Source organism: Miniopterus natalensis, chromosome 9 (assembly GCF_054644295.1).
Source record: "Miniopterus natalensis isolate mMinNat1 chromosome 9, mMinNat1.hap1, whole genome shotgun sequence".
In the NCBI taxonomy this organism is placed as follows: domain Eukaryota; kingdom Metazoa; phylum Chordata; class Mammalia; order Chiroptera; family Miniopteridae; genus Miniopterus; species Miniopterus natalensis.
Window position 1 is genome coordinate 48,212,891 of NC_142089.1, and position 21,987 is coordinate 48,234,877.

The 21,987-nt window shown below is 38.1% G+C and overlaps 1 protein-coding gene and 1 pseudogene across 9 annotated transcripts in view; one reads left to right on the forward strand and one right to left on the reverse strand.

The window, feature by feature from the left end:
• Window positions 1–11,203, reverse strand: part of FUBP1 (far upstream element binding protein 1) — a 34,731-nt gene extending 23,528 nt beyond the window's left edge. For 3 of the 9 annotated variants that reach the window (XM_087820539.1, XM_016216782.2, XM_016216779.2), the window contains exons 1-8: window positions 11,000–11,203; window positions 4,200–4,290; window positions 3,314–3,376; window positions 2,516–2,554; window positions 2,002–2,041; window positions 1,448–1,500; window positions 1,268–1,339; window positions 1,087–1,144 (exon numbers count right to left, since the gene is read on the reverse strand). In XM_087820539.1, the coding sequence (XP_087676665.1) occupies window positions 1,087–1,144; window positions 1,268–1,339; window positions 1,448–1,500; window positions 2,002–2,041; window positions 2,516–2,554; window positions 3,314–3,376; window positions 4,200–4,290; window positions 11,000–11,119 (536 nt within the window). In that variant the 5' untranslated portion in view covers window positions 11,120–11,203. The remainder of the gene's footprint in view (window positions 1–1,086; window positions 1,145–1,267; window positions 1,340–1,447; window positions 1,501–2,001; window positions 2,042–2,515; window positions 2,555–3,313; window positions 3,377–4,199; window positions 4,291–10,999) is intronic. The other 6 variants (XM_087820538.1, XM_016216780.2, XM_016216788.2 and 3 more) reach the window with 3 other exon arrangements.
• Window positions 11,204–19,009: 7,806 nt separating this feature from the next.
• On the forward strand, window positions 19,010–19,697 carry LOC107540094 (peptidyl-prolyl cis-trans isomerase A pseudogene; annotated as a pseudogene).
• The last annotated feature ends 2,290 nt before the right edge of the window (window positions 19,698–21,987 follow it).

Here is a 21,987-nt window from a genome sequence, read left to right on the forward strand (position 1 = left end):
GACATTGACTTTTACGCCAATCGAGGAAGCACTGGGGGATTTTTGAGCAAAGTAGTGTTATGAATTGATTCACATTCTAAAAGAATCAGTATGGCTATACTGTTATAAGAACAGACTAGTATTGAACAAGGCTAAAACAATGGAGACACACTGTGATATTGGTAAATGGCATCACAGATAAGGTGATAGTATAGAAGACAACAAAAAGAGGATGGACTTCAAATAAATTATGAATAAAATATGACCAAGAATTGCTTATGGATAAATGAGGAAGAAGAGAAAGTATTAAAAGAGTTGCCATACATATAAGAGATAAATGAGATGAGTAAAAAAAATTAAATAAAAGCAGGCTGGGAATGGGGTGGAAAGCAATGATTCAATTTTCTAACAGTCTAAAGTTTGAGGTGCCTAATGGACAAGTGCAGGCACTGAGCAGCTAGATATAAATCTGGAATTTAGGAAAAGAGATAAAGGCTAAAGATAAAAATTTAGGAGAACATAAAATCTATGGTATATAAAGCTATGTATCAAAAGAAGCTTAAGAGAGTAAATGAAGTCATTTAAAGAGTATGTGTAGATATATTGTAGGAGGACTGAATTTTGTGGCACTTTTATTTTGAGAGTCTAGGAAGACAAGGCTGACAACCATGATAGACTGAAAAAGAGGATCAGGGAAGTGGGTGCCTAGGCAAGCGGTCCACTGTGTCAACAGTGCTGACAGGCTGAATAAGGAGGCAGCCGGTTGTGATCTTAAATACACCAATTTAAACGGAACAGTGGAAATCAAAGCCTGACTGGTATGAGTTCAAGACAAAATGAAAACAGGAAGATGATATACCAAGCAGAGTAGAGCTACCTCTTTTTTTTTTAAGGAGTTTTGTTGTAAAAAGGAGCAGTGAAATAGAAATGTGGAGTTCAGGGGTGGTTTTGGTTAACGAGAGATTTTCAAGCGTTTCTGTATGCTATTAGAAATTATCTAGAAAAGGGGTAAATTAATAGTGCAGGGGAAAGTTGGTTCAATTGCAAAGGCAATGTCCTTCTGTAGGAAGAAGGGGCTGGCCTCAGACACATGATTTTCATACTTACTGGACAGACTCAGGTGTTCCAGTTAACATACAAGACCTTTCTGGAAGGCCACCACTGTCTACAATTTAAAACAAAAAAAAGTTTAAGGCCGAGAAAAGAGTAACAGACACCGTAATTTTCACTAGCAGCTTAAAAAATATGCTAGCTTTCTACTATGAAAATAGCAAGAGAATAATGTTACCAGGAGCAATCTGTATTTTGCATCCAGATTCCTGCTGTATGCGTGAGATCTGTTCACCTCCTCTGCCAATTACTAGTAAGAAAAAACAAAATTATTAGCTGAAAGATTGCAAAGTATGTTTTGATTATGTCTTCAAAGCTTTAAAAATTAGGTTATACAGAACTTATAACCTAAACTTACTAAATCCAACCATTCCATCTGGAACTTTGTATTCTTCAGTCATTACAGACCTGCTAAAAAAACAAAGAAACAGAAACTAACATTATCCTTCAAAGAAAGATAAATTTACATATAAAAGGTACTCTACTGATAAAAATGGAGGCCTAATGGCTCAAACCAGGGTTCCAGGAACAGGTCTGCTTATAGTCAAACTTTAATTAAGGTTACACACATCAAGTGAGGAGGGTATGGTGGACGGAACAGTCTGAAGGTATGCAAAGAAGCTGGAGTAGAGTTTGGGGAATGTCATATGAACTGTTTGTTTTTTAACTGGTATTTTAATTCACCTTAGTTCTTCTAAAATGTGGCTAATTATCCCCATCCTTCCAAACTACAAATGTACCTCACTCAAAACGAAAAATGATCATTCTATATGACTTTCTTAAGTCAAAGGAAGTGAACTACACACACAAAAAGGACAGACACATATTCATCATACACTAACTTGGTTGTTTTTTTTACATACAATTCAACTAAAACTTGCAAAGTACTCTTTGAAAAGCTTTTGACTATACCTTTGCTGCTGATGCATCGGTGGTAACTGCGTCCCAAAAGCTACCAAAACAATTAAATAAAAAATGAAAAGTTTAAATTTAAATTAGCATATATTTGATAGTCTTATCAAGCAATTCTAAAATCTTTCCCTGATGCACAGGCAACACCTTGCACAGAGTAAAATTTTATGCAGAATACTTAAGTCAACATTGACAGTAGACAAAAGGTCAGACATTACTAGCAATGACAGAAAAAAAAAGTCCCTTTTAGCGGTGCAAGCATAGATTAAGAAATGGAGTAATAAAATAGAGTATGTAAAACAATTTAGAGGTCAAAACAATTTCATTAACATATACCTGGTCATAACTGAAGTGAGAGATCATAAAGACAGGAGGAACATATTTACAAAAAAATTCATTCTAAAAGAATATTCATGGCCTTCAACTAACTTCAAAGATACCCAACAAAAGGAAAGAATCCCTGATTAAAATCCAATTACTTTATTTTTTAACCCAACTTCAAATAAACACTTACAGTCATTTTGAGGAGCAACTTTCTTAGCATCTGGTTGATCTGCAAAATTAAGAGTCTTTTAATTTTTTGCCAATAAGCGCAAATTTAAGAATCAGTTTCCCCTGCCCAAGCCAGAATATCAATATAAACATTTATTGAAATAGCTGAGGGTATGGTGTCATTTGAGCCAAAAGTGCCAAACTTTGCCCAAACTATTCATGTTTAAAGGATGCACAGACATTTAAAAAAAATTCTTTTTGACTGTAGCAAATCACTGACCTTAATGTATGTTAAGCACTTTAGAATGCTATAAGACAAAGTATTTAGGTCCGTTACTAGCAAAATATCACATGCTAAAGGCTAATGATGCTTCCCACTGTAGAAACTGAAGACTGGAAGAAAAAAAAGACCTATCAAAATGTGAAAATTTGACATATCAAAAGTTGAGTCTTTCAGACAGTGACCACAAAGCTATGAAAAATAAATTTTAAAATGACATTACAAGGCAATCTCAATCTAAACTGTTCTATTGTTCTTCACCAAACATATCAAGGCATGAACTTCAGCAGAAACTCAAAGCAACTACATGACTACCTTCATCTACATCCTTTACAGATGAATACAATGCATACCTTAGAATAGACAACAGATAGCTTTAAGTACTATTCTCCTCCCCCCTTCAAAGTTAAATGATTAAACATCAGAATGTTGTGCAGCAAAAATTCAGACACATAATCCAAGAAATATTGTGTCCATAAGAATCCACTGGTTTATTTCACGTTTACATACTAAACACAGGTAAGAAATAAAAATTCCTGCCTTTAAAAGGAGAGGGCATTCCCTCCCAGTGTGTTGTACTGCTCGGACTTGTCCAAGAGCCATCTACACATAAAATAAAAAGAATACATTACATACAACATCTGAAGCATCATTAGCTCATTTTTTTTTTTTTTGTATATTAAAACCTCACTATAAATGTGAAAGTCACTTAATAAAACCAAGTACTCCTGGTCAAAAGCTACAAATACATTCTATAGGCTCATTCAGAATCCTCCTTTAAAAAAAATAAAAAGGGCAAAAAGAAATTGTATCAAAATTTCATACATCAAATCTAAAACAAAAATATATACCAACTTCTAAGTTCAGAAGCTTCAATATTTTTTAAAAAATATAAGGCACTGTAAATCTACTACTGTAATCCACATTGAGTTAAACCTGAAACAAGGTACTAAAATAAATAAAGATGTAACAAAAAAAAAGGTATAACCTGCAACACACTAGAATAACAAACTATAGCAACGTCAACCTTTAAAGTGAAATCTGAAAGAGCAGAACAATGAAAATATAGCATATAAAGGTTAATTCATGTATGATGAGAAAAACCTATGAAATGTCCCCTAAACATTTTATTTACATTTTTGTACCCCCCTCCACCCCAGTATATTAAGTCTGTGCAAACTGTCAATCTGGCACAATCTTAAAAGAAGAAAGGTGATGTTTTCTAGTAAAGACAAAACTGGCTGGTTGACTCAAATTTTACCTACCTTGTCTAGGTCTCTTTTCCCCTCTTTCAAGGCCATATAAAACCTTATAATTTTAGGAGCCTTATGATAAAAATGTTTCAATACAAAACATTTGAAAAAAGTTAAAAATTACTTTAACTAAACTGTGTAGAACAATTAAAATACTTATGGCTATAACTTACCTCCATCTTCCAAAGGTCTTTTTTGTCCCCCATAACCATAGTCATTTGAATTCAGTGATGTACCAGCATCACCTCCAATTTTCGCTGCAATCTTAAAAAACAAAAATGTACTATCAAGAATAGCATCATAACTACTATATACTATTCAGTACTCAACTTCCTCATAATAGTTCCTACTACATATTTATGCCAAATAATTATCACATAAAAAATTTAATAGAAATACAAATTAAAATTATAATTCATTACTACCATTAATAACTCCAGAGAGTTAACAAATAACCACCTGGAATTAAGCTTCCGATACAAGAATAAACAAAGACGTAATCAATTAGGAACCCTTAGAAGGCAGACCAAATAGCTTTGAAGAAAATCTAGATCCTAATTCTATCTTTGCCATAGCTCTCTCCCATGATTCTGCAGAAGATGTGTGTGGGCACAGACAATGTGAACACCTTGTGGGATTCTATGGTTGTGCTGTCTAACAGGGCAGACACTAGCCACATGTGGTTACTGAGTACTTAAAATAGTCCAAACTGGAGATGTGCTTTGAAGTGTAAAACACAAAGATACTGAAAACTTGAAATTAATTAAAGAATGCAAAGCATCTCAATTTTTTTTTACATTGAACACATACTAAAATAGTAATATTTTAGATATATTGAATTAAACAAAATGTGACTTGCACTATACTTCTACTGAACAATCCATCGCTAAGGAAACATGGGGGCAAGAAAGCCTCATAAGAGTGGGGCAAATAATTGCCTGCACTTGAAATTATACTCGAAATACCAGCCTCAAGCCACCAGCTGGGCACAACCAGTGGACATTTACTGCATTTTTCTATGAAAGAAATTAAACTAATATTGCTGAGTAGGAGCAAAAGGCCAAGCTCCACACTATAATAAGTGTTTCATATTCATTTTGTCATTGAATAATCATAACCCTATGGGGTAGAGAGTACTTAGTGAGGTAGAGATACATCTTACAGTTTAAAAAAAAATCAAGAGGTTAATTTAACTAAATTCACATAGTTAAGTCAACGGTGATGGCCCAGTGTCTATAGTCCCATGCTAATTACTATGAGGGGGTAATCACTAAAGCTGGGTGAATGGCTCATCCGAGACCACATTACATTATTCTTTCAATTTTGAGTATGTTTGAAATGTTCCATGATAAAAAATGAAATGGAAAATCAAACTTTTGGTAACTGGAATTCCCCCCAAAGATGTCCTGATGTGGAACTAAACCAACTACACCTCAAGCTTCATTATAACTAGGAAACCAGAGAAAGTGAGAGTATATTCAACGACTTGAGTCATAAGTCCAATATGTATCACTTAAGTCCAATATATATCAGTTCCCATATTCCAACTATATTTCCCAGGGTTTCTAGATTTCTCTTTTCCTCATCTGTATATGCAAACACCTATAGCAAAGCATAGTAGAATTAAGTATAAAAATGCTTGATAAAAAAATGTATACAATTTTATTTTCCCGACTCTTCATACGATAGCTCGGTCAATCTAACCTTCCTTAATCATCTTTCACTTTCTCAAAAGTCTGTTTGCATCTTTGAGCATCTAATTAAAATCTTATTTCTTTTCTAAAATATTTCACATCATACCTGAAAACAACTGCTTTCCCACCCTAAGTTTTTTGTTTGTATTTTTACAGTCTAAATCTATGTTACAGCTTGCCTCATAGAAGAGAGAGCACTGCAAGAGGTTCAACTCTGCTGCTATAGCAAGCTCAAACTGTGCCAGTTTTGTCCCCCCCATAAGTTTTAAAACACTTAGCATTGAACTGTACCTTAGGAACTTAACTACACTGCCAGTATTGATGGGCACTGATGTTAAGGAAAGTATTTCAGGCCAGAGAAAACAGTAATACCAATGACTGGAAAATAGTTTAGGCTGTGAATGTCTTCTGCAGTTTAAATCAGCTTTTATAAATGCTCTATCGATCTGCAGAGCAGCACCCCTTGAACTCCAAGAAACTTCTTGCACAGAGAATGGACACTTATCTTTACCTCCCTATTCATTGATTACATTTCTATTTATTATTTTTTAGTATGTTTTTATTAATTTTAGAGAGAGAAGAAGTGAGAGGGAGAGAGAGTGAGAAACATAAACAGGTTGCCTCCCATACCCACGCCTACGACCAGGACTGACCCGGTGACCTTTCGATGCATGGGACGATGCTCAACCAAGCCATACCTGCCAGGGCTCACTGAACAGTTATAAAACTATCCAAATTAAAATGAAAGTTGAAACTTGGTTCAGTCAAAAGCACCACTACACCATCTCAAAAATTCAGAACTAATACAAAGACATCAGAGAAGAGCTTTTGGTAAAAATACTATTATCAATACAAATTTGATCAATTCCTCAAGATCAATAAAAAATATACATTTCCTAAGCCAGCAATTTTCAACCTTTTTCATCTCATGGCACACCAAAAAATACTTTTCCCGAGCTGACAAACACAAAAAGGTATTTTTTTAATTTGACAATCTAAGGGAAAAGAGGTCAGTGTCCCTAACTAGTCAGGTATTGCATATTTTAAAAATGCTGTAGCACACCAGTTGAAAATCGCTGTCCCAAGTCATTAAAAGGAGGATTAAGAGAAATAGTAGTTCCTAAAATCCAACCTCCAACTATATAAAATTCTTACTACACTAGTAAAATTAAGTGTAATCAATTTCTTTGATTTTAATTTACAAGAATAATTCAAGCTTTCCATTTGGACTTCAAATGAGTATTTTTTGTTTTATTGTTTTAGTATTTTCTACCTTCATGGACTATTTCTACAATTCAAGAATTCTGGAGTTGAAAGGAAATTTAAGAGGTTATTTAATCATACCACTTGATTTCAGAAATTATTTTTTAAAAATCTCTACCTAAATGCCTAAGGTGACTAGCTCCTAATTATCAGCCGACTATATGCTTCCTTAGGCTTTGTAGTACTACTGTGATTTGGGGTGGGTTGTGATTCTGGTTCAACTGCTTTGGGTGCCTGCTAAATTTTCCTATACATTCTGTGCCTTTTTCACCTTATCTATACAAAAGAGGTAACAGTTTTTCTATACTTACCTAGTAGGATGGTTGTCAGAATTAAATGAATACAAGTTTAGCACAGAGCCTAACATAGTGTATAAATTGCTAGTTATTATGAACAGATCAGTATTGTATAATTCAACTATAAGCAGGGTCTGCATGACTTCAAATATTTGATTTTAAAATTTTAACAGATTCTTATTTGTCCTGCCGAAGATATATGTAGTTACATTCTATTTGTGAAAACTGTCCCTGTAGGAGACAAAGGTATGCCATTTCTCTTTGTATCCCTAAGACCTGACATAGCCATATTGTAGGTATTCAAGAAATGAATTTCTGCAAGAACATAATTACTTTCAAAACAAAATTTCATTACTATTTTAACTCATTAGATATTTCCTGATTCAATTCAGTAAGTCTGAGTACCTACCAAGAGCCAACTCTTGATGGTTCCCATGCACCAGAAATATGAAGATGCATGAAGGATACTAGAAATACTAGGCCACCATTTTACCAACATTGTCCTGTCTACAACATGAGACTTTTGCTTATTATCATAATCAAACTCTGCTATTCTGTCACAAAATGTTTAAGAAAGTCATATTCAAGTGCTAGATTTCCTTGAAGGGATTAATGGTAATTAAAATCAACAACTCTATTTTATAAAATTTTCATTGCATTCAAACAACATGCAGTTTGAATCACTTTTACAATGATCAGGAAAGAGATTTCAAGAACTGAGTACTGGCCCTAGCTGGGTAGCTCAGTTGGTTGGAGCATCGTACCCATATGCCAAGGTTGTGAGTTTGATCTCCAGTCAGGGCACATACAAGAATCAATCAATGAATGCATAAATAAGTGGAACAACAAATGGATCTCTCTTTCCCTCTCTAAAATCAGTAATAATACAAAAGAATAATTGAATACTTAACTAGTTTACTCGGTGAGCAAAATGGATGAAGTTTGATATTCTTGCTAACTTGTGATCTACCACTCTACTCATCTAGTGTCAGCCTGTCTGATGCACTATCTTCATATAACCTTGAGGGGGAAAAAGTGGATAGATACATTTTAATTTTCCAGTGTTCAGAGACAGAACTTATTTAGTGTGATCACCAGAATCCCAACCTCACACTCTGGAGTCATAATTTGAAATACAAAAATATAAATTTCTAAAGTGTACAGGTTGGAAACCCTAGAGAAGCAACCTGGTGCCCCCATGCTGGATTTAGCTCACAGAGTATTATAAAAGTCTATAAATTTCATATTAAAAATAAACAATTAGGATTCTCAAAAAAAAAAAAAAAAGTTGGCAACTTGGCCTAAATTACCCGATGGAAACAACCAGCTAGAGTAAATGCTATTGCCCTTTACAAGGTAGGGACCAGGGATCCTAATCACTTATCCTGCTTTCCTGCTAAAAAGGCCCATAGTATCCCCTTTGGCACACAGCTCTTTGAGAGCAAGAAGCAGTTCTTATACCTCTTCCTTCCAAAGAACACAGCATAATACTTTGGACAAAGAAATGAAACCTAAGGTGAGAAGGGAACTTTGGAAATATAATTCAGTATCCTCTAGGAAAAAGTGGTTCAAATATTAACCTAAACTTGTTCCTTCAGTCCCAGTACTCTTCCCCACATTCTAGTATAAGACAAACCGGTATCCTCAAATGTAATTAGAAGGGCTAATTCAACTCAAAAGCTAAATTTGAAAATCTCACATTTAAGATCAATCTGTAAAGAAACAATCAAATTATTACAGCAAAGACATCTATAAAGAACCATTACAACAAGGGCATTTGGGCAGCTGACCTACTGGCATATAAAGAGTACAAAAAATTCCATAGTTTTAGGACAATTTCCACATTAAAAAAGCAGTTTAACTTAACCAGGAAATTATAGTGTAGCCAAATAACAAAACCTTTTTAATTAAAGCATGGCTACCCAAAAAGTCTTTGAGAAGTATCCATCTGTACCTTTTCTCACTTCACTTTCCACTCTCTTTCCCTCCCCTCAACACTCTCCCTTCAATGACTTCATTCTTGGGTTCTTGTCATTGCAAAAAACCCCATACCTTTGCACGTGCTGCTTCTTTTTTCCACTGGTCAAACTCCCACTCATTCTTCAATGCCTTGCTTAAAATACCAGTACTTTACTTGGCAGTTAGGCACCCCACTCCCTGGTGGTGTGCACAGTGATTAACTCATAGTAGGAACTCTATAAAATGTTTGCAGAACCAGTAGATTAACAGTGCCCATATTTTGTCTACTCCTTTCTGAAAGCATTTATCAGATACAATTCATTTGCATTTGGTTCCTTTAACTATACCATAGCTTCCTAGAAGGCAGAAATCCAATTCACACACTTAAAAAATTCTCCAGTATCTAAGTACAGTGTGTGGCACATATTCATTCAGTATGATGATTGAATAAAAATAATTCAGGGGAGTCTTCCAACTCAATCTAATAAAACACCACTAACAGAGGTCCTGTCATTATATAAATGTTTTCCAGTCACTATTCTAAACATGTTCAGAATAAATTAAAATTAAGTGGAAAAAAACCGCAGAATTATTATCAACAATGACTTTGCCTTGATCCCCCCCTATATTCTGATTATAAACAAGTACAGGTACATTTTTATTTATAATGTGTTCACATTATAAAAATAAGAACGACTTGTTAAATCACTACCAATTTTGGGGGGGATTTTTGGGTCAAATAATGCTTTAACTTGGGGGGTAAAAAAATTAACTAACTTAACTTCTACTGCAATCAAAGCATAGCACGAAACTAGTTTCTGATTACCATTCTCAACACTGATTGTCTAAAAACGTCCGGCACCTACTATGCAGTGTCATAAGGAGAAAAAGATTCTCATTTTTGCTTACATACAAGTCGAGACCAACATCATACACTTTAAAATTAATTATATTATATTAAGGTAGTATCCAATAAAGATGAAGTTCGAATTTAGAAATCTTAAATTTCCTGAAGTACATGTGCTTCCCTCCCTCCCCCGCTTTCGTTAGTAAAAGGAGCGCCTTCAGGGCAAATGTATGCACCTACGTAATACAAAGAGGTGGTCAGTTTACGACTCTGAACAGAGAGGCAGATTCAAATTGAAACTTGGGGTAAAATGGGCCTGAAGCCATTTTGAGAAATAAGGCGGAAGGATTGGTAAAACACAGACACGTAAAACCCGCCCAGAGGAAGGATTTCAACCCGGGATCTAATGCTTCCTTAAGTCTCTTCCTTGTAGGTGTTAAAGTGAATGATACCGAAAGATTAACTGCGAAGAGAGCTGTAGAGACTGTTCTAATGACATATCCCTTCCCTTACCATCGCTCCTAGGGGCAGACCCCGGTTCTTTCCCAGACTCATTGCCAGAACCTTCCATACTATTGTGCAAAACTACGCACAACTGACCCTACGGGGGAGCATGTTCAATCTGAGAAGGAAATGCTGTTTGGAAAAAGAAGCGCGAGTGCCGCAGGAGCGGGAGAAAGAACTAAAGCCCTCCAGGACGCGTTGGGGTTCCAACCGGCTTAGGCAGCGAGAACACAAAACCTAGTTCCAGCCTCTGACCGGCATTACAACGTGGGGAAACGTGCGTCCCCGCACATTTCAGAGCCCGGAAGAGCATGTCTTTCCTCTTCCTCTGCGCGAACAAGTAGCGGCCTACTCAGCCAGCGGCCAATTACCGTGAGCTGTCGGGATCCTGCCGCGCGGTCCTGGCTTACCTGCCGGGCTCTCTGCAGCGCATCTTTGAAAGCATCGTTAACTCCTCCACCACCACCGCCGCCGCCTCCACCACCAGCTGAGCCAGAGGAGGGTGGAGGGACTGTTGAATAGTCTGCCATGTCTACCCTACCGTAGCCGCTACCACTCTTCGCAGAGACCTACTCCCAGCCAACTGCTAAGAAAGAGAGAAAATGGCGGCCGTGAAGCCTGTATTACATTCTTGTGCGACCATCGTGCCGTAAAGGGGCGGAGATTGAAAGAAGAAAATCTCGCGATGTTTTTAAGCAAGGCGCTGTGTAGGGGTGGAATGGGGGAGACGGGTGGGGGGGGGCAGGCAGGAAGATGTCGCGAGAATTGTGTGTAAGGTTCGCGAGAATGTGGTTTATTTTGGCGCCTCCTCTCCGCGCGTTGCGGTGTTGAGGCTCCGTAGCTGCGCCTCTGGGGAGGGGAGGGTTGGCGTGATGACTGCGGTAGACTCGAGTTTCCGAAGGCCTGAAGAAAAGCAGGAGTGTTTAACGGTCGCTGCCCAAGGGGGTTAGTGTCGGCGAATTTTATGCCGGGGGTAATTCTGTGTATCCTCGGGGAAGAGGGTGACGTCACGAGCGTAACGACGACGTTGCACTGTCCTGAGAGCGCTGCCGCCGGAGTGCACCTGGGAAGAGCGCTCCCAGGTTGCCGGGGGGTGATGCCCGCGGAAACGGCCCCCGGCCTCGCGGGAACTCGGCGTGATTTTCCGGGCAGTGAAGAGCCAGTGTCCTTTACGTCTAGGTTGTCGGAGGTTTACGTTCTGCCGCTAGGGTGGAGGAATTCAGGCCGGAGGCCTCTTAGTTTGCGAGGTGATTTCCAAGTTTTTGGGTAAATGATGTGAATGAGCCTGTGACAATGTGACTGCCCCCCCCCCTTTATCTTTGAAAACGTAATTGTTACTAAAATTCAGTTTTAAGCAGACTTAGTAACCTACTATTGCATGTGTCCATGACCAATTTCATTGAGGTTCTTATAATTAAGAGCATCCTTTTCTTAACCAAAATTGACGTTGTAGCGTCTTAGATATAGTTTCCCCCAGTCCCACTTTGTGAGAGCTCAAATGGAAGGTAATGTTCTGAACTGCCATCGTAGGAGTAGATAATAATTTTTGTATTTTCTGTTACCTACTTCAGTTACCAAGTAATTTCAGATCTTGAGATCTTCCTGAGAATGTCGTGGCATGTAATTTTTGCATTAGTAGTAGTTCCAGACTTTGAGGATGCTGTGGGAAAGGTTCACAGTGACTTTTTCCAAATTCTTTCCTTTTAGCTAATAAAGAATGAGGTAAAAGGCACTTTATCAACTTTGGCATTTTGTGATTTGTTGAGCTGGTCTTAGAGTAATTGAGCGAACTGTGTGCTGCAGTCTTCTGATACCTAAAACTAATGTGTCCACTTGCTCAAGGCCCAAAATAAGACAGATAACTAAATAGTTATATGCACATACACACAAGTGGGTTATTTTCCTCCAGCTTTTCCTGCCATTTTTTCTATTTATAGTTGTGATTATCTTTTCAGCGTTCATAGCCATCCCTTTAGATTTTGGAAGAATTTTTATTTGAAAAAAGTAGTGACTATTGGTGTACAGATTAAACAAGCTGATGAAAAGGAAAATTAAAAGCAGTGTTGGGTGGTATTGCCAAATAGAAGTTTTCTAATTGCATTTTGAGCAAGTGTTCAACAAATAGCATTTATTAATCAGTAATTAGTGTTTTTATATTTTGTTAGACTCCTGTACCAATCAGACTTTCTAATCAACATAAAGTTAACCACAGCGATATAATTTATCTCTAAACAAATAAACTATTTTGGGTATACAACAATTTTAGTTGTCTCTAAATATTGAAAATAAGGACTACCATTTCTAGGTTTGGGGGTGGGTGGTTTTTTTTTTTTTGGTAGATTCTCCCAGAAGTATGGCTATTCTGGGATGGGAACCAGTTGGAATCGGGTAAGAATTTCTCACCCTCAGCACTATTAATACTTTTTAGCCAAGTAATTCTTTGTTTTGCAGTTCTACTGTGCATTGTAGTATGTTTAGCATTCTTGGCCTCTACCCATAAAGCGCAGTAGCCTACCACCCACCCTCCCCCAACCACCAATTGTGACAAACAAAAATGTCTCCAGACATTCCAAATGTCCCCTGGCAGACAAAATCGTCCCACATTAAGAACCACTGGTTAGCCTTGTTTCCTGCCCCTGCCTCCATTTATCAGGAAGACCTAATTACCATAGTTCTGAACTATATAAATTACAAATTCCGTTACTTTTCACCTCCACTCCTCCCAAGTTACCATCACCTCACTCCTGGACTGTTACAGAAGCTTTTTGGTGGTTTTTCTTCCACCCTTATATCTGTCAATTTACTTTTTAAAACTATGGAATTTTGTACAGAAAAGTGTATAATATACATGTTAAGTCTCTCAAAGGTAAAAGTACCCGTGTATCTACTCTCCAGGAATGTTGTTCAAGGAATAGACTTACTAGTACTTTTGAAGCTCAAGGGTGCTGCTAGCTGATTGTATTACAGTTCTTATGGCAACTTGAATGATTTCTTTAAAACGCAAATCAGATCATCCCACATATGTCTTCAATTTCTCTTTAAATACTACCTTCTGGAGTGGCCTAAGGGCTCCGTATAATCAAACCACTGTCTCTTACCCTCTTCCCTCTTTACCCTCCTCCCTCTTAATCCACTTCAGCTGTCTGGTCACCTTGTCATCCACGGTCATTCCTGTCTTTGGGACTTTATACTTTCTTTTTCCTCAGCCAGGAAAGACCTTGATAGACGGTCACATGAATGATTTGTCATCTCCATTCGGGCCTCAGTTCAGATGTCATCTCCTTAGACCATCTCTGACCTCTAGTTGTGCCATTCTGCAACCACTCTATCCATTACCATGTTCTCTTTATAGCATTTCTCTAAAACTTATCTAAAATTAAAGCACTTACATAAAATCTTATGTTCTGTGTGTTTGCTTGTTTATTGCCTCTCTTCCACTAGAATGTAGACTGGAGGTCAAAGACTTTATCTCTACCATTGACCAGGCCCTAAAACGGGTAGAGAACCATTTTTCTGCCAAGGGCCATTTGGATATTTATAACATCATTTGAGGGCCATACAAAATTATCAACTTAAAATTTAGCTATGAAAAAAGCTCCTAGATTTATTGAATATTGAGCCCCTCCTGCGATTGCCTTAGCAGGGCCAGACCAAATGATTTTGTGGGCTGTATACTGCCTGCGGGCTGGTCGTTCCCCACCCCAGCCCTAAAACAAAGTCTTAGCATTCTAGATATGTGTAAATGAATATTGAAAAAAATCTGCCTCTGTATTTTAATTGGTTCTGTGACACTGGGCAAGTGATTTAGTCTCTGTACTCATATCTCATCTACATAATAATCATGACCTGCCTTGCTATCCTGAAGTAAGATATCTATATGAGCATTTCTGAAACTATAAAGTGTTATGTAAATGGAATTGGTATTACCAAACATAATTTGGCTTCTGGTATATCATAATCAGGAAAGGATAATCCATGGTACTCTGCTTCTGTAAATTTTTTGGATTAAACAGCTATGTTCAAATCTTAGTTTTGGGTAGACTAACCAGGGACTTTTGATTAGACTACTTGTGAGTTCATTTTGAGTCCACTCAATCTCAAAGCCATTTGTACTTTGCTGATAACTGATGAAAGTATTCTAGATACTTTTATGATAACATGATGAAATTAGACCTTTCTTGACTAAGTTTATTCCCCTTTGCAATGTAAATTCTCTTACTAGTGGATGTATCATAGCTGACCTAAAATTAGTTTATTGTGCTTTAAGAGTTGGCTGAATTGTTGTATAGTCACACTCTTATCACAGAAATTGTGATTCCATATTTCATCCTCAGGATGAAGCAAAGGTCAGTGTTTTTGAGCTTATAGAAATCTTAACAGGGAGCGTTTAGATTTGCCAAATAACAATGAAAAGATTAGCAAAGATAATAGAAGTTGGGCTATTAAATATATTGCTAAAGTTTTTCATTTTATCTCTTGATTTATTGGTTACCAAATGACTGAGTGATTCTTGGCACCACTTTTCACTACTGTATTTGTTACATCTGTGTACAGTATTAACAAATTCTTATAACTATTGGAGAAAAATTATTTAACATGGCTTTTTGTAGAGGCGTTTTAAGAGTGGCAAAATTGTACATGCTTACTGCCTCACCTTTATACCCACCACCTCCTCATTTTTAGCGAGAGGGACCTCATAAATTTATGCTATACTCTATGTGTCATTTAAACTAGGCCTGTGTTTTCTCAGTGGGCAGTCAACAACAGATTCAGGTTAGAAAGGAGGAAAGGGGCCACTTCAAATTAAATAGTCCAGGATGTTAGGATATTTGATCATTAGGTTGGTCATTGGTCTTAATGATTTTTATATCCCTTCTGATTGAATTTCTAAGATTCTACTTCAGACTAAGATGAATGGAAGCAGGAAAACTTTTTGTTTTAGAGGACAGAGTTGCTAACTCAAATGTAACTTTGGAACATTGTGGAGAATAACAAGTTGACCAGTGTCTGAAACTGGAGGCAGCTCCATATAGGGTAAAGGACTCTGGATTTGGTTCCAGAGGATCTAGATTCAAGTCTGACCTATATGCCCTTTGGTAAGTCACACAACTTCTTCCTTTTACCTGCATACCAAAAAGAGGAGGTAATTGAATCTGTTTCTGAAAAGTAGCCAACAGTAAAGGATTATAAAAAGTGTTTTTACAGTGATTTCTGTTTTCCTTTCATAAGGTACCAGAGTATCCTCTCACCCTCAATTGTTAGAAATTTCTTCTGATTTGGATGCCAAACTTGATGGTGTTCCTGATTGAAGGGCTATTAGAGGATTGATGAGTACGAGGATATTGCTTGTGACCACTGATTTGCCCTAGACCCGGCCTTTTGTCCTTCTTGTCATTCTCACCTCTTCATAACTGTAGAGCCCCTGAGCCTTTGCACAGATTTTTCTCTTTGTTCGGAATAGTTCTCACTTCTTCCATTTTACTCTTGCCTAGCACCTTCCATTTTTTCAGAAAGTCTGTCCTAAACTCTCTTAAGTTAGAGACTCCTATTTCTTCTCATGTACAATATTATGGTAATAATATCATAATATCATTTATTGTTTATTTGGAAATCCCACTGGAATATAAGGTCCATGACAGTAAGGGCCACGTCTCTTTCTGTGCCTTTACTGCATAGCACACTCTAAAACATAGCAATAGCTAATAATAGCGCTGTATTGGATGAAGTCACCTGTCAGTAAATGTTGGAGCTGTGATTTGAACCCAGGCAGCCTGACTTGAAAGAATGGAAGAATCTATAAAAAGTCAAATAATAAATCTTTCTCGCTATAATTTCTAGGGTATGGTTCACATCTTCGTATTTTTTTCTTGGATTCTAAAACATTTGTATTAGTTTTTTATCAAGACTTACACCAAAATTCTTCATGGAAAGGCAGCTCTTACTGTAAGGAAATAACTATAGATTACTTACAAAATTTAAAGAACCCATATGTTGTACAACATGATAGAAGCTGTTTTTCTGTATTGTTAATTGTATTGGGTGGGTTAGTAATCTAGAGTAGATAGTGCTTTATGTAACACACGCACACTTATGTGTACATATGGATTTGATGATGATTAATGTTATATTTCAAATACATTATTCAGGGGGTTTGTGTGTTTGTAGTACACATCACTAACTAGATTGTAAATCTCTTCAAGGCAAGGATAGGATTAACTAACTTTCATTTTTCCTCTTTATGTATTACCACACAGCACCTATGATAGTGTTTGTACTGTTTTTCTGCATACTGGATTACTCTACAAAATAGCTCATCTGCAGAAAGAAGCATATTTAGAGCTTTTAGATTAGACCATTCTGAGAATTCTGAATAAAATTCTTTATAATTTAATCTTTTAGAACAATGAATGCATGAGACAAAGCTTCTTTGTGAAAATAAATTTTCTTTGCCCTTTAGGACCTACCTCTTCAGTGAAGGTGGATGGGAGGGGCTTGCTAAGCTACCATTCCTGACTTTACAGGGTTCTTCAAGTCTAATGAAAGAATAAATATCTCTCATTACTGTATCATAAAAAGGGCCTCTTTGAATGTGTATAGAGTGCTTGTTTAGCTAGTTGTACACATGTGTTGGCATCTATTCTGTAAGCAGGATCTGTCCTTTAGGATCATAAGAGATGTAATGCAGCATCACAAAATATGTAAGAAATTGAAAATCAATATTTAGTGAGAAAAGTTTAGAGCTGCCTGCCCTTGCTGGTAAGCCATAACACTCCCAGCTTCCCATTACTTTAGGGATAATGCTAGGTTGAAAATTTGGGATTTCTGAAAACATTTGTCTCAAAAAACTGGCCTTTACCACCCAGTTTTTGAGTCACTAGCTAATTCTACAGCATGCATTCCAATAACTTATAATAAAGCTGATATAGAATGCTTCAGAATATAATATAAAATGAAATGCAGAATATATATATTATATATACATATGGTTTCATAATTTACTTTAAATTGGTTCTGCATTTATTCCCCCAGATGTGTTTCCAAACCTGTATTTGCAGCTGTCGCCAAAACATTTTGCATTTTGCCTCAGAACTAAAATGTCTAAAATAAATTAATATATTTACTGTTCTTATTCTCCATTATTTCGCAGTTAAAATGTTTATTTTTTTCTTCACTACTTGGATCATGTATTTATACATCACCGATACATTTATCTTTTTCATGAAATTTTTAGCCAACTAAGGATCCAGGTTAAAAATCATCTTTTTTCATGAAATGTAACCTGACTAACCAATTCCAGTGATCTCTTAATTCAGTGGTTGTCTGTTTTGGTTACAGAGAGCTTTTTTTAAATGTGAAGGTTGAGCCTGGCTGGGGTGGCTCAGAAAGGTCACCAGTTGCAGACTCAATCGCCAGTAGGGGGCGTGCAGCCTATTGATGTTTCTCTCCCTCTCCCTCCCTCCGACCCTCTCTAAAATCAATAAAAACATATTTTTAAAAAATTATATATTTTTTAAATGTGAATGTTGAGTCCCAACCCCCACTCCCAGAGTCAATTTAATTGATCAATATCTGTACCTATAAAAATTTCCTAGGTTGATCACACTTGAGAACCACTGAAATATAACTGAAGTCTACATGCTTTGTCAGACTTTTGCTTATTTTGCAGTTCTCTAACTGTTATGGGCATATAGTCTTGAAACCTGAGGGTCTAGAAATGTTTTCAATTTTGAACCTAGTCAACTTTTTGTTGATCTAGGCTAGGGCAGTGTTTCTTAAACAAGGGCTATGAGCATTATCTTGGGTGCTTTTTAAAAATGTGGCTACCTGGCCTCATCTACACTTTTTTTTTTAATCCTTACCTGATGATATGTTTATTGATTTTAGAGGGGGGAAGAAAGAGAGAGAGAAACATTGATGTGAGAGAGAACATTGATTGGTTGCCTTCTGTATGCACCCTAATTCAGATCAAAACCAAACCTAGGTATGTGCCCTGACCGGAAATCAAACCGGCAGCCTTTCAGTGTGTGGGACAATGCGCCAACCAACTGAGCCACACTGACCAGGAAGAGGACATCTACTTTTTTTTTTTTTTTTTTTTTGCCTCCCAACACAAGCTTCATCAGAAACTTAAAAAAAAAAACACACCGTTGATCTTATGCTTATCAAAGTTTGAAAACTGCCCTTTTATGTAAAAAGAATATAATAAGTGTTTGCAGAATTAAGCTGAATTAAATTTTGTTACCCCAGCTAGACTGTAAATGTTCTGAGTACAGAGATCTTGCCCTCTCCACTTTCCCTTCTGTATAAGAGAGGGCTGGATCTTATTCTTTGGTTTGCTCAGTATACATGTGGCAGTTAAAAATCAGGAGGGGCCTTTGTAGACTCCCCTGCCCCAGAGCTGCCCATGACAGCCATGGTGAACCCCATCATGTTCAACTGCCATTGATGGTGAGCCCTTGGGCCACGTCTCCTTTGAGCTGTTTGCAGACAAAGTTCCAAAGACAGCAGAAAGCTTTTGTGCTCTGAGCTCTGGGGAAAAAAGATTTGGTTATAAATGGTCCTACTTTCACAGAATTATTCTGGGATTTATGTGCCAGGGTGGTATCTTCACATACCATAATGGCACAGTTGGCAAGTCCATCTATAGGGAGAAATTTGGTGATGAGAATTTCATCCTTAAGCATACAGGTCCTGGCATCTTGTCCATGGCAAATGCTGGACCCAACACAAATGGTTCCCTGTTTTTCACCTGCACTGCCAAGACTGAGTGGTTGGATGGCAAGCATGTGGTTTTTGGCCAGGTGAAAGAGGGCATGGCTATTGTGACAGCCATGGAGTGCTCTGGGTCCAGGAATGGCAAGACCAGCAAAAAGATGACCATTCCTGACTGTGGAAAACTCTAATAAATTTGACTGTGTTTTATCTTAACTACTAGACTATTTCTCTGTAGCTCAGGAGAACACCCCTTCACCCCCATCTGCTTGGAATGTTCTATAATCTTCATGCTCTTGCCATAGTCCATTGGGTTGTATATTTTCCTTACCCCTTCCAAGTCTAGTTGGATTGCAGAGTTAAGTTTATGGTTATGAAATAAAAACAATAAAAAAATTTGGGAGGGAGTCCTAGCTGGTGAGGCTCAATAATAGAGTGCTGCCTGTGCATTCAAGGGTCTCAGGTTTGATTCCTGGTCAAGGGCACGTACCCAGGTTGCAGGTTTGTTCCCTGGCCCCGGTTGGGGTGCATGCAGGAGGCAACCAATGGATGTGTCTCTTTCACATTGATGTTTGACTCTCCCTCACTCTTCTTCCCTCCCACTCTCTCTAGAAATCAATGGAAAAAATATTCTTGGGTGAGGATTTACAACAGCAAGGGGAAAAAAAAGAAAAAACCCCACTATCTCAGCTGTAGTGGTCCTGCCTGTGGAGCTAGCGGTCTCAGCCCCATACCAGCAACCCGCCCCCACAGGCGCAGGGTTCCAGTACCAGGAAGAGAAGTCTAATAACTTCTGGCTGTGAAAACCAATGGGGATTATGGCTGAGTGAGCTGGAGGGATGCTGGAGTCCCAGGCATTTCTCTTAATGAGCTCACTCATAGGCCTACTTGGACTCATTCATTCTGAGCTCCAGCACTGGGGCAGCAACTCTAAAGGCACCAGAAACATATGGGGAGAAACTGAATTGTCCATCGAGGGCTGAAGGGGCAGCTTTTGCCAAGCAGAAGTGCTGGCAGAAGCCATTGTTCCTCTGTTGAGCCCTCCCCCCACAGAGTTCAAAGGTGGGTGGCATATCTGAGTCTCCAATCAACCTGGCTAACACTGTTTGCCCCACCCTGGTGATTTTCTAAGATTCCATCACACCCAACTTGAGGGGCCACCCAAAAATCCTTCCAGTGGGTTTTATTTTATTTAAAAAAAAAAATCTTATTGATTTCAGAGAGAGGAAGGGAGAGAGAGAGAGAAACATCAGTGATGAGAGAGCCATTGATCAGCTGCCTCCAGCATGCCCCACACTGGGGACCAAGTATGTGCCCTGACTGACTGGGAATTGAACCATGATCTCCTAGATCCTAGGTCGATGCTTCACTGCTGAGCCACTCCCAGCTGGGCCTTTCAGTGGGTTTTAAATACAAATGGCCTGTCTTGGCTCGTGTAGACTTGTCTAAAATCTCTCAGAGGTTCTAAAACCCCAAATAAGCAGCCTCTGGCCTTGGCATGCTTCATATACCTTGCTAAGTGTCCCAAGGCCGGGTACTAGGGCATTCAGCCTTGGTTTGCAGCTTGGCCTCTCCCGGGCACCTCCAAACTCAACACAAGTAGCAGCCATCTGAGATTGCTTTGTAGCTCATGCCCAGTGTCCCCAGGCAGGGCATAAGTGGTTGCTGACCTTGGCCTGAACTTTCTGGGAGACCCCAGAGCCAGTGAACCTAGTGGACAGCTTCAGAACAAGCTGGAGTACCACCCAACCACCTGCATGAGCACTGGAGCCCTGCTAAAGCAATTCCCACTCCATTGGGTCTGTGCCTGGACAGCAGATGCTTTGCTATGGTCTCTGCCAGTCCTTGAAATCAATCAGTCTGGGGGTAAATCCCTCTCACTGATGTGCCAACAGCAATCAAGTCTCAGGAGGGTGCACACTGTCCACACGGGGGGGGGGGGCTAAACCTGGAATGTCCAGCTCAGGTGACCAACAGGCTGCACCAATAGGCTCTATAAGGGCATCTGCCGCATAAGGCCCCTCTCCCAAGATTGGGAGACAAAGCAGCTCTACCTAACACACAGAAACAAACAGGGAGGCAGCCAAAATGAGAATACAAGCATGTCCCAAGTGAAATAACAGAAAAAAACTCCAGAAAAAGAACTAAACAAAATAGAAACAAGTGATTACTAGATGCAGAGTTTAGAACACTGATTATAAGGAAGTGGAAGTAGAAAGCATAAAAAAGAACTAGTCAGAAATGAATTCATTAACTGAAAGAAGAGTACATGGAATCAACAGTAGAGTAAATGAAGCAAAGGATAAAATCAGTGACTTGGAAGATAAGAAAGCAGAAAACACCCGATCAGAACAGCAAAAGGAAAAAATAATCGAAAAAGTGAGGATAGTTTAAGGGGCCTCTGGAACAATATCAAATGTACCAACATTCTCATCATGTGGGTGCCAGAAAGAGAAGCGAGAGCAAGGAATTGAAAACCTATTCAAAAAAATAATGGCAGAAAACTTTAACCTGGTGAAGAAAATAGACTTATAAGTCCAGGAAGCACAGAGAGTCCCAAACAAGATGAACCCAAAGAGGCCCACATTAAGACACATCATAATTAAAATGTGAAAGGTTAGAAACAAAGAGAGAATCTTAAAAACAGCAAGAAAAAAGCAGTTAGTTACCTATAAGGGAGCTCCCA